Raw genomic sequence first — 12,500 nt, 5'->3', positions numbered from 1 at the left:
CCATCAAAGGGAAATTTGTTCACATGTGACATCACACATCCTTGTCGCATTGCCAATGGGAGGATCTCCATAGCATTAGTGATTGCAATATTCAAATACTCATAACTTTCTCATTGTTTGTCCGATTTTTCTCAAACTTCCGTTGATCTGTTTCTTTGATTTTTCTTTTTCGACACAAGCCAACTTATTCCAAAGGTTTCATTCCCCTTTAAAAAAATGATGATCATTTATACATGTATAAACTGCAGGATGCACAATTGATTCAAAGAATTGCATTTTTATGATTATTAACAGGGTAAAGAAATGCCTTGGTACTAGGGACAAGGAAATAAAAATTAACAAATTTAGATAAAGAATAGTCCACTAGATCAAGTTTAATAGAAACCAAACAAAATACCAACAACATACTGATGATAAAAAAACAGACAAATCCTTAACCCTAACTAGGCCGGGCTTTTTTGGCTGTTCTGTGGCCGGGGGGGGGGGAGGGGGTGGTTGATTCAACCCCCCCTGAGATCTCGGCCGCCGATCGCGCCGCAAAAATTTGCACGCTGGTAGTGTGCGATGTAATCTACAAGGCTGTATGTAAAATTTTCCAAAATAAAGAGATTTTATTTTATATGAATTAATTATGCTAATTTATGCATAAATCATACTTTTTGCTCTAATTCACTAAATAAAGCTCCTAGAATGCTAATTTTTGGTAAAAATATTTTTTGTAGCATTCGTAACAATCGCAATTGAAAAAAACTTTGGTTTGGAAATCAATTTCTTATGTATTTTATTATTTTATGAATTTCTTATGTATTTCTGTGTTTTTCAACCTTTTGTTTTTCTTTGTTTTTTTCACCAGATTTATTGCACAACCTGTTTGAAGCATAATTATGCTAAAATCAATTGCTTTCAGCTGTTTAAAGTAAAAATAATCATATCTTTATGAATAAGATGAGAAAACTCAATTTGCATTGACTTTGTACACAAAATCACGTTTTGGAACAATTTTTGGTCTGACATGCACTTACAAAACGTTGCATAATTTCGGAACCGCGTACCCAGGCGTCGTAATTTGGTCTCTAAAGATGCGCGAGACTTAAATGTATAAACTCTGCGAGTGGCGCGGTCAAAAATTTCGCGCGGCGGAATGATCACAGAAAATGTTGAGGGGGGTGGTTGATTCAAACCCCCCCCCCCCGGCCATTTTAGGGTTAAGTTGTTTAAAGAAATAGTACAACCATGGTATTAATTTGTGTGAAAAGGGGGAAAATATCCCCTTGGATGGTTTTTAGATACAGGTTTTACTATTGGACCAGAACCTGTCTATCTATAGACAAAATCTGCTTATAAAGACCATTTTTTTTCCTTGGAAGTTGGATGGTTTCTTTAATGGTTCCATGACATTTGCTCCGGCGACAATTGAGCCACTGTAGATTCCACACTCAAATGGAATGACCAACATCTCACCCTGGATGTAACACTATACCCAGTCCTAAACCAAACATAAAACCCTATTGCAACCCTAACCCTACAACTTAGATGAAATAAATCCTGGAGCACTTATTGCAGGGGGAAATGCCATGTCATCTTTATACATATATATATGTTTGAATGTTTTACCTTGCAGGACCAGATCCTTAGTTTGTGATCCCGACAAACGCAGAAAGCCATCATATCCTGGCCTAGAGGGCGGACGGCTACACTCTGGGCTAGGTAGATAGCATCCTGGTCTCTCCTGAGAATATAGAAAAAGAGATGATCATTTTGATGTTGATGATGCTGATGATGATGGTGATGATTATAGTGATGATGATGTTGATGATGCTGATTATGCTGCTGCTGATGATGATGGTGATGATGATGATGTGATGATAATGATGATGATGATGGTGGTGATGATGATGATCATCATCATGACAATTATGATGATGTGATGATAATGATGATGATGGTGATGGTAGTGATGATGATGGTGGTGATGATGGTGATGATGATGATGATGATGATGATGCTGATGATGGTGGTGATAATAATGATGATGGTGATGAGAATGATGATGATGACAATAATAACAATATCTATTTTTTTTAAAGAATAACTAAAAATATTCATAACGAAATGACAACAACTTTGCTACTACAAATCAGACATTCATTCAAACAACAGTTTTCAAATCTGATGATGGTGGTGATGATGATGATGGTGACAATAATGATGATGATGATGCTGATGATGATGATGTTGATGATTATGATGATGGTGGCATTGAATGATGATGATGAATGATGATAATGATGATGATGATGATGAATGATGATGATTATAATGATGATTATGATTATGATGATGTGGCGATGAAAATGATGATGATGATGATGATGATGATGATAATGATAATGGTGATGATAATGATAATGATGATGATGATGGCAATAATGATGACGATGGTGATGATAATGATGGTGATGATGACAATAACAATTAAAACAATGACAATAGTATAATACCAGTAATAACAATATATTCTTTTAAAAAAGAATAACTAAAATAGTAATAATGAAATGACATTCATTCAAACAACAGTTCTCAAATCTCAATACCTTAAAAATACTGGTAGTGCCTTGCAAACTACTTCAATAAATGCTATAATGAAAATGAAAACGAACAACCTACATACCTGATGGAGACTGGAACTAGTCCTGTCCATAAACGCTCCATAATAGAAGATTCCTTGACTTCATTTTGTGTAGTAATACCTAGGGTTAGGGTCAAAGTTCAAGATATTGTTGAGGGAATGACAATTCATCAGGATAATTTGTAAGTGAAAATTTGTAAGCAAAATTTGATGCCAATATCGCGACATGGACCATCTCACTGTTTGAAGGTCTAAATCATCATATGAATACTTATGTTCAAATCTGTGACTTTGCTACCATCCTTATTAGAATAAAGGCGAAATGAATATCTAGTCGTAATGACGTCATTACTTGAAACCAATTTGGCCTTTACTCCAAAATAAAGGCTTGCAATCATCCAAACTTGTTACTTTAGTATTCACAAGAATAATTTGAACCTAAAATATAGAGATACTTTTCATTCCCATTTACAGAAATCAGCAAAATGCAATTTGTTCCAAAATTCGGTCATAGACAAGACGTAAGGTGTCCGGAGGCCAATAGTAAGGACCATGTTGATCCAAATTTTGTTGCCAATTTATAAAACATATATATATAATCAATTTATTGCCAATTTGATGAGTGGGCAACTCACGTTCCATCTACCCTACGTTTTGTCTCATCCAACATGATCTAATAGAGGTTCATCTATTAACCATTTGGTCTAATTGCCATTTAGCCCATATATCATTTGGTCTAATTTCCAGTTAGGCCTTACCCATTTTGTCTAATTCCACTTGGTCTAATACTAACTGGTCTATGTGTTGAGATCAAATGTTTAATAATAATAGCGCATTTTTATATCGCACTTTTCCCAGAATGGCTCAAAGCACTTTACAGCATATTACCCCGGTCATTGGATTCATTTCAATCCCGCACGAAAAGTGCACAATTTCCACTCCCTGGGGACCATTCCTTGCATTCATCGCAGCCTCATAATGCCGCTGGCAAATTCAAACTACAATAACTTTCGCATCCTTCCGGGTACCCATTTAGCACCTTTGTCGAGAGTGGCAAAGTGGGGATTAACGCCTTGCCAAAGGATGCTAGACCACAGTGGGATTTAAACACACGACCCTCTGTTTACAAGGTGAGAGTCAGAACCACTACACCATGGCTCTTCCTTTATAATAATAGTTACACTGGTGATGCCTTATCGAGCGCACACACCGTCCTGAGACGCTCATTGCGCTAGTCTAGCAACAGTTCTTTTGAATACATACACAACTATAAATATAAATGAAGTCAACAAAGAGATCTTATATAAGTTACTACAAGTACAAAAGGGTACATAATTAAACAAAAAAATTAGTTTTGCATCACACACTAGAATTCCTAACTACATCCTGGTGGGGCCTGGTGCCCCAAATGAACCAAATTTTCATTTGACGGAGTAAAAAATAATTAGTATATAATTAAAATGGAAATTAGACCAAATGAGCACTAGATTAAATAAATGACTTAGATTAAGTAGCTATTTGACCAAGTGCAGTGTAGACCTAATGGCAATTGGACCAAAGTCATAAAACCAAAAGAGTTTAGGCTTTAGCCCAGGCCATGTGTTATTATTAATCTATCTGAGAAGCAGACCTACCGCTTTAGACCAAGTAAATATATACACACTTATTCCCCCTAAAGAAAAAAAAATAAATGAAATAAATGAATACATAAATAAATGAATGAATGAATAAATAAATAAAAAAGAATATATAAACAAATAAATGAATAAATAAATAAATAAATACATACATACATAAAATATATAAATAAACAAATAAAGTAAATGAATAAAAAGTTTCAAAAAGATACAAAAATCATGAAACCAATGTATTTTTCCCAATTTACAGAAGATAGTGATTACCCCTTAAGCCTAGAGGAGCCATCTTGACTAGTACCAGACTTCCAGTCCTAACGGAGAGCGCAAACCAGGCCTCGCCATCAGCAGTTAACCAAGACCCACAGGCCTGGAACTCATAGGTCTGCGACCCACTCTGAACGATCTCATGCATATTGGATGCATCACGGAAGTTTGTCACGGAAGCGTCGGCGAAGATAGAGGCAAGGTCGGAGCCTGAGAGTTGAGCGTTGGCGTCCTGGTGATTGGGAGTTAGAGAGAAAGCTATTCAATGCATCAATTCATGAAATTGCTAAAATGAATCATAGTTCGCAAATTAGATTAGCCTTGTCCCAAAGCTGGGATGATCCATTACTATCCCACTCATTGGCTTCTGGTCTCTTTAACATTTTCATCTTGTTCAATGATGAACTAAATGAAATCATTTTCAGCTATTACTTGCCTCTTAGAACAAAGCTTATCAATTGATTGCAATAATTATTTTTATAATCAATTACATTATGAAAAAATCAATATTAAATGAACATAGTGATGTGTACCACCACGAGTGAATGGGTCTCATTAATAAACAATGAGAAATTAATTTTAACTATCAATGAAACGATTGATCATTAAGCAATGTGTAGCTGGATCTTGCTTGTAAAATAGTAAACTGTAGACTGATAATAATAATAATAATGGTATATTCACCCAGGGTAGCCACTTCAGTTCTGAAACCTGTTCTCCCAGCGGGCCCTGCTATTATTATTACCCGACCTAGACAGCTGGCAGCCGTCTGTTTCGAGGAGTTTTATAACATTAAAAAAAAAAAATTATTTCTCCTCGTACACAGACGGCTCGCTATCGTGCAGCCACCATTAGGGGGTTTACAATGCAAAATCCCCCCGACGGGGCACATTGATTTTTGTCTTTATTTCATAAAAATATATAAAAAGAACTGTACCAAAATAACGATTATTATTCTGTTTTGGCCCGAAATGCACCACAATGGGGAGAAATAAACTGAAAAGGTGAAAAAACATTGACTTACTTCGGCTGTCGCGCAACTTCACTTCCCTGTTTTATCCGAACTTAATACATAAACATATGGCCATTGAGTCCCCTGTACAGATCGAGCTAGAACTTCGGTCTCTGTATTTGGTGAGTGGAGCCAACGCGAGTTCAGCGGAACAACCAACATAACAGAGACCGAAGCTTTTGGTCTATACCCGACCAAGCAAGGCTACCGATTCTAATCACTGTGTATCAGGGTCATCAACACTTTTCATAAGTACCTTACCTGTCTTGTCAGCTTGTTGGGGTGCGGGAACGGAAGACGGTGGACTGATGTGAACGTAGCGATGAGAATCACCACGTGTGAATGGGTCTCGTGAATTGACACCCGCGGGATGATGGGAGAACCCTGGAAGTTGAGCCGCAAAGCGTTGCCATGGAGATTGTGGTTCAGGGAGCTCTCGACCAGCTCGACGCGATTCTGGGACGTACGCCTGGTGGGTTATGAATTACAGTAACGGTTAAACAGAGATAACGGTACACGTGAGATTTATACCATGGTCACATTTGTTCTACGGCGGCCGTACGGCGAGTCGAAAACAGCCGTTTTTACATTTTTTGTCCAACTACATATAGGTGGTTTGAATCAAAATTAATAAAACGGCTGTTTTCGACTCGCCTTACGGCTGCCGTAGAACAAATGTGACCAAGGTATTACCCTGCACCTATAAGAGATGGATGTTCTGGCATATTTTGCCAGTGAACCCTGAGTTGCGACATGTGTTTTGATCTGACCATTCAAGAAAATCTTGATTTAAAAAAATCTATCATCAGTCCCATTTGGCTTATTTCATGCATGTACAGTGAATTTAGAATTGTGACGAAGCCCAAGTAAGCCTGACTGCAACTTAAATGTTTTGATGGTTACACAACATTTGTTCTGGTAACAATTGCTCTGGGCTTTATTTCGTCTAAGATATAGGGTTAGGGTTTTATGTTTAATAGGTTTAGGATAGGGTATAGTGTAAAATCAAGGGTTGAAGTTGGTCATTCAGTTACTGTGTGGAATTCTCAGCATATCATTGTCGCTGGAGCAAATACCATGGAACCGTTTGATCTGAGCATTCAAGAAAAAGTTCTTACCAATAAATAAATCTATTGGCAGTTACACTGTTGACCTTGTGGCTGTCCTTGTAAGTGAACCCTCCGGCGCTATCAGCGACATTGACATCTTGTAGGACACCTTGTGTGCCGCCTGAATGATCACAAACACAAGACAAATTTCTAATATTAAGAGGATAAAATTCTTGGAACAAGTCAGCTCGTTAAAAACAGAAAAATTAAAGAATAATGAAAGTGTGAGAAAATTTGACAATAAATGAATATGGAGCCCAAATTTACTCTTCAATATCTAATTGATTATGCACCTGAGTTTACAATTGTAGCAAACATCAGGCATCAGGATTGCCCTCTTTTTCGACTTTTGATTTCAGCATCATTGAGAAAACACTAAGAACAATTGCAAAAGGAAACAAGATGCAGTTTGACCAATTTCATGTCTTATTTTCTAACTAACATGAAAAGAGTAACCTGCCTGAAATCCGACATGTTAAGCTTTTCTGCAATATTTTTTTTGTTCTAAAATCATGTATTTTCATAAAATGAAATTTGCATCAAAGCAATGTTTCTTAAATATCTATATAATTAATATCTATTATTATAATAATAATAATAATAATAATATAGGGTATTTATATTGCGCACATATCCACCTTGTTAGGTGCTCAAGGCGCTCCTATATTACCTGGCTAAGCTAGGCGTTCATAGCGCACACAGCTTTTTAAGTATCACTTCCTACCGGTACCCATTTACCTCACCTGGGTTGAGTGCAGCACACTATGGATCAGTTTCTTGCTGAAGGAAATTACGCCATGGCTGGGATTCGAACCCACGACCCTCTGTTTCAAAGTCCGAAGACTAATCCACTGGGCCAAGACGCTCCACATTATCTATTAGTGCAAGGTTCATTCTCAACTTCCATCTCAATATTTCACATATGATCTTAAATAAATTTGCGAGAAGTTCACGAAATGAACTTGAAACAAAACCACATGCAGATTTCCATGATTTTTTTTTCATTTTTAGCTTCTTTTTTTTTCAGTGACCCGGCTTCTTGATTCTGAAAAATAAGGCTAAGCCGCCGCAAGTATTTTGGGTGCAAATTTTATGCAACACACTGTCACACATCTGCCTTGTCTGCACAGTGCACACCACATCATCATCGTTGTACGGAAGAAGTAGGTAGTCCTGTAATGCTTCCGATCATTCCTTCGAGATTTCTTAAACTGGTCTTTAAAACAACTAAACGTGTGTGGAGGGCGGATATTTATGGGAGAATTTGGTGCATGGAGGACCAGTGTTTGTCCAGTCTAGTTCTGAAAATGTTTAAAGTGGATGCCGAGATTATAGAAGAAGGAAGACTGTTCCAGGAGTCAATCACTCTCTGACTAAAGCTGTTTTTCCTTAGCGATGAGTTGCTTCTTTATTTGTACAGCTTCATGTGATGACCTCGAGTGCTACTTTGGCCTACGGGTGTGAAGAAGAGATCTGGATCAAAGTCTACCAGTCCATTCATAATTCTATAAACTTCAATCATATCACCTCTGATTCTTCTGTAATGTAGAGAGAACATGTTGAGTTCCTTCAGTCTTGTTTCATAAGTCAACTTATTACTTAGTTAAGTTCAATTTCAAGCTTATTCATTTACAGTCAATGACAAAAATGTCACGAGTCATGAAAAAAAGTTTAAAATAAAATCATAGACTCTTAATTTTTGTCTAGACTAAAGAAAATGAAGAGAACCAAAAAAAAAAAAAAAGACGTCATCATCATGAAATTTGAAATAGACATTAGATTAAATCTTAATTATTGTGCAGAAGTTCATAAGGCCCCAGTATAAATGCATTCAAATCAAATCTAGAGAAGGCCTGGAAAACCAAGATTTAATTGTTTCGACCCCGACAATGACAATATTCTTATATAACGTTAGATCTAATCTAACTCGTCCAAACTCAGTCACACTAACACTTATAACAGACCACTCTAGGCGACACCCCGATACTTACCCGTGTTAATAAACTGGGACTCCACTCACGCGCATTTGGGCCGCCCTAGCTTAGAACTAAGCATTGATATGACTTAACAAAATATATCTACAAGGTATGTATAATCTATTTACTACTTTGATAATGTTTAAACGGTACTCACCAGTTCTTTTGATGTATTTTCTCCAGAATTCCCACGGATTTGTCCCAAATCTTGCGACAAACCACGTCGCGGTAGACAGCTGTACATTCTTTTTTATTTATAAATAGAGCGCCCCTTACGATAGTTGTTAACAACGCGGCCAAATCGTTAGGTTTTTTGCACTGTGTCCAAGGCGTTTTTATTTTGTTTGATTTTTTATTTTTTAATAAATATTTTGTTAAATAGCGATTTTTACGTGAAATATTAAATTTATATCACAAAATATTTTTAATTGTAGAGATATATATAATATCATGCAATAATTTATTCTATATATATTTTATAATAAAATTTATAATTGTTGCGGTCTTTAAAAAAGGATAGTCGATAGATCAGGTGATGACTACACGTATCACGTGATCTGAAAATCAGCTTCATACCGCTTTGATTGCACTCGACGGTGACCGGACTGACTGCCAAGAAAAGATCGAAAAAGGACTCAAATGTAAGTTTCCCTTTATTTTATTAAATGTTAAGTAGGAATAGGATGATATTTAATGGGCAATCTTTTAATAAATGATAAACAAACGAGGAAAAAACTCGTATTTAGGGAGTAATATCATACTTGGGTGCAGGAAACAGGAACGGTTCTACTTCTAACCTGTTTTTAACGCATTGTCGCCTATGAGGTCCATACATGCTAATGTTTGGACCTCATTGGTACTAGGAGTGTAACACTAACAGTAGGGTGTCTGAAGCCACACTGAAAAGTGTCAGCATAAAACAGGCTGATTTAGGGGAAAATATGGCACATTTTTTCGGGGAAGTTCAGGCTATTAGAAAAATGTGATCTGAATTGATTATTAACTTGTGTTTGGCATGTATGGAAAGAGAAAATTCAGGGGCTTCTTTTGACAGTAAGGACAAGTTTATATGATCATTTTAAATAAGGATTTAGAGATAAATTGCAAACCCTTATTTTTGTGTGTGTTGAGATTGCCATTTCTCCATGCGTTTTCTATGGGAAAATGAAATTTTTGTTTTGCACAATTTTTTTCACTTTGTCGCAATTTTTCATTGTGATCTGGTTTCCAAATCTTTATAAAAATCATACCATCAGATAGAGCATAAAAAATCCTATTGGACTCTTTATGGACAAGTTTTTGGCATTAATAATAAATTTATAACAGCTCTCGGAAGCTAAAAATTTGGATTTGTGTGTGTCCATTTCTTAACTACACAGTCTATGGCAGAGAAATGCTGAAAATTTACCTAATTTCATTCTTCTTTTTTGCAGCCAATAATTGGAATTTTTTCAAAAATGTTACATTTCTGTCAGTCTGAAGGTCATTTCTCTTCAAATTCACAAAGAAAATGTGATATTTTCTTGAAATAAGAAAAATATTTTTTTTCTCCAGACACCCTACTAACAGACTAACGTCTTAACGAACGATAAAATTGTTGAGTTCAACTGAGGACAAGTTCAAAGATGCAGAGGGGCTAATAAATAAGTCTTCTATACTTAATGCCCAACATCACGGTAAATCAAGGTAAATCAAACTCATTACACTACCATGTTCATGATCATCAGACATCCCATCACATTCATGAATCATCATCCCCGCCCTCAGCTCAGCCAGCATAAATATACTCGTGTGGGACAAGGGCAAAAAGGCCGTGTGTATCGGCATGGTCCACAAGTCACAACTTAATCAGTGTACAAACCCGATTACGACGTCAAAAAACATATATTCACGCCATTTCACACTTACAGCTATTTCTATAAAGGAGGAATTATTATTGTACAATACCTGAATTTATTGTAAGATCTTTCCAACGGTGTGTTTCTCCTCTCAAAATCAGAATCTCTTGAAAAGATGTGGAGAGCGCCATGTTAGATTTCGCGCCTGCGTTGGGACGGCGTTGTTGTTGTTGTTGTCGGACGCCGGACGTACGTCGGGGGTTTAGTGGGGGAGTTTTGCCACTTTCATGATATAATTATGAAGCGGCAGAGGAAGAGGGAGGAGGATGAGGAGAGGCAGCCAGAGAAGGAGAAGAAGAAGAAGAAGAAGAAGGAGAAGAAGAAAAAAAAAGGAGGAGGAGGAAATTGCACATATAGGCCCAGTCTGTAGCGACTTGACTATATCTGCATACCTAATCTATTTATTCTTTTCCTTATATACCTTTATACCACATTTTTCATATTTTATATAGTTACCTATGATCTGCTTTGCAAACAGATTTTTTTCATTCTTACCATGGGCATGATGGGTTAGAACGTAGAGGCAATTGTCACGACTTACCCACCGCCCCGCCCCCCGGCCCCCCCCCCCTCCCCCCCCCCCCAAAAAAAAAATCTCCTTTCAACTGTTTTGCCTCCCAAATTTTGGGCGCGGTCTTGTACTTGTACTTATACTATATTTTTCTTCTGTTGCTATGCAATCATATTAAGACAAGACCACCCCAACAAAAAGTTGAATTGAATTAAAGAGAAAAATCCAGCAAGCATAACACTGAAAATTTCATCAAAATCGGATGTAAAATAAGAAAGTTATGACATTTCAAAGTTTTGATTAATTTCACAAAACAGTTATATGCACATAATGGTCGGTATGCATATGAGGAGATTGATGACGTCATCCACTCACTATTTCTTTTGTATTTTGTTACATGTATATGAAATATTCTAATTTTCTCCCCATTGTCAAGTGAAAAATGATTAATCCTCAGTTGAAAGGAGATTTTTTATGGTGTAATACAAATAAAATGAACTTGAATGCCAGTAAATGTCAAGCGATGAGAGTGGACTTTGGGAAGAATCCACCCCCACCACTGATTGTTGAAATAGGCAACCAGACCCTGAACGAAGTAAATGTGATGAAAATACTTGGTATCCTTATCCAATCAGACCTGAAATGGAATGACCACATTAGTTCAATGATAGCTAAGGCTAACAGGCGAATTTACATGTTGAGGCAGCTCAGACCTTTTAAACTCCAACAGGGTGATCTACTGACCTTTTATACTGGTTACGTGAGGCCTTTGGTGGAGTATGCTGTGCCAGTTTGGCACCCAGGTCTGACTACTCAACAGCGAGCACAAATCGAAAGAACACAGAAACGATCTCTCCGAATTATTCTTGGCCCACTGTACATCACCTATGAGAATGCCCTACAAATCACAAACCTGAAATCACTCGAATTAAGACGACGGGACTGTATCAAATTTGCCAAGTCCCTACAAAACTCACCCACCTTCAGATCCTGGTTGCCTAATCCTAAACTAAACACAAAATCACGCCGAAGAATTGCTCCCTACGATCAGATTAAATGCAGAACACAAAGGTACAAACTTAGCTTATTGAATGAATCCTAGATAAAAAAAAGACAATCAGTTTGTTGTGATCTGTATTATGACCTCTTCCTAAATCCTTTTTTTTTTTCATATCTCCTCTCTCTCTCTCTCTCTCTCTTTCTTCTTTTTCTTTCTCACCCTCCATCTCCATCTCTTTCTCTTTCTCTCGCTCTCTTTCCCTTCCTCCATCATTCTCTCCAATTCTTTCTCTATCTCACCATGCAATGTGACTTTTTATTATTATTATTGAATTAGAATAATCAGCGACTACCTGTAATGTTTCAGTAGAACGAAATAAGTATACAAAACTCTCTGTATATAAAACTTTATTCTAATTATTTACCCATTGTTACCCACTTCCATTTCTCCTTATACTCTGAATA

At 36.8% G+C, this 12,500-nt stretch overlaps 1 protein-coding gene across 1 annotated transcript in view; it reads right to left on the bottom strand.

The window, feature by feature from the left end:
* Positions 1-10,680, bottom strand: part of LOC135159593 (nuclear pore complex protein Nup160-like) — a 24,717-nt gene extending 14,037 nt beyond the window's left edge. Inside the window, exons 1-6 of the mRNA XM_064115597.1 lie at positions 10,575-10,680; positions 6,661-6,772; positions 5,804-6,011; positions 4,531-4,762; positions 2,672-2,750; positions 1,615-1,729 (exon numbers count right to left, since the gene is read on the bottom strand). Of these exons, the coding sequence (XP_063971667.1) occupies positions 1,615-1,729; positions 2,672-2,750; positions 4,531-4,762; positions 5,804-6,011; positions 6,661-6,772; positions 10,575-10,656 (828 nt within the window). The 5' untranslated portion in view covers positions 10,657-10,680. The remainder of the gene's footprint in view (positions 1-1,614; positions 1,730-2,671; positions 2,751-4,530; positions 4,763-5,803; positions 6,012-6,660; positions 6,773-10,574) is intronic.
* Positions 10,681-12,500: the final 1,820 nt, after the last annotated feature.

This window comes from Lytechinus pictus, unplaced genomic scaffold (assembly GCF_037042905.1).
Source record: "Lytechinus pictus isolate F3 Inbred unplaced genomic scaffold, Lp3.0 scaffold_289, whole genome shotgun sequence".
Classification (NCBI taxonomy): Eukaryota; Metazoa; Echinodermata; class Echinoidea; order Temnopleuroida; family Toxopneustidae; genus Lytechinus; species Lytechinus pictus.
Note: the sequence above shows the minus strand (reverse complement) of the source record. Positions and strands in the feature narration are given on the sequence as shown.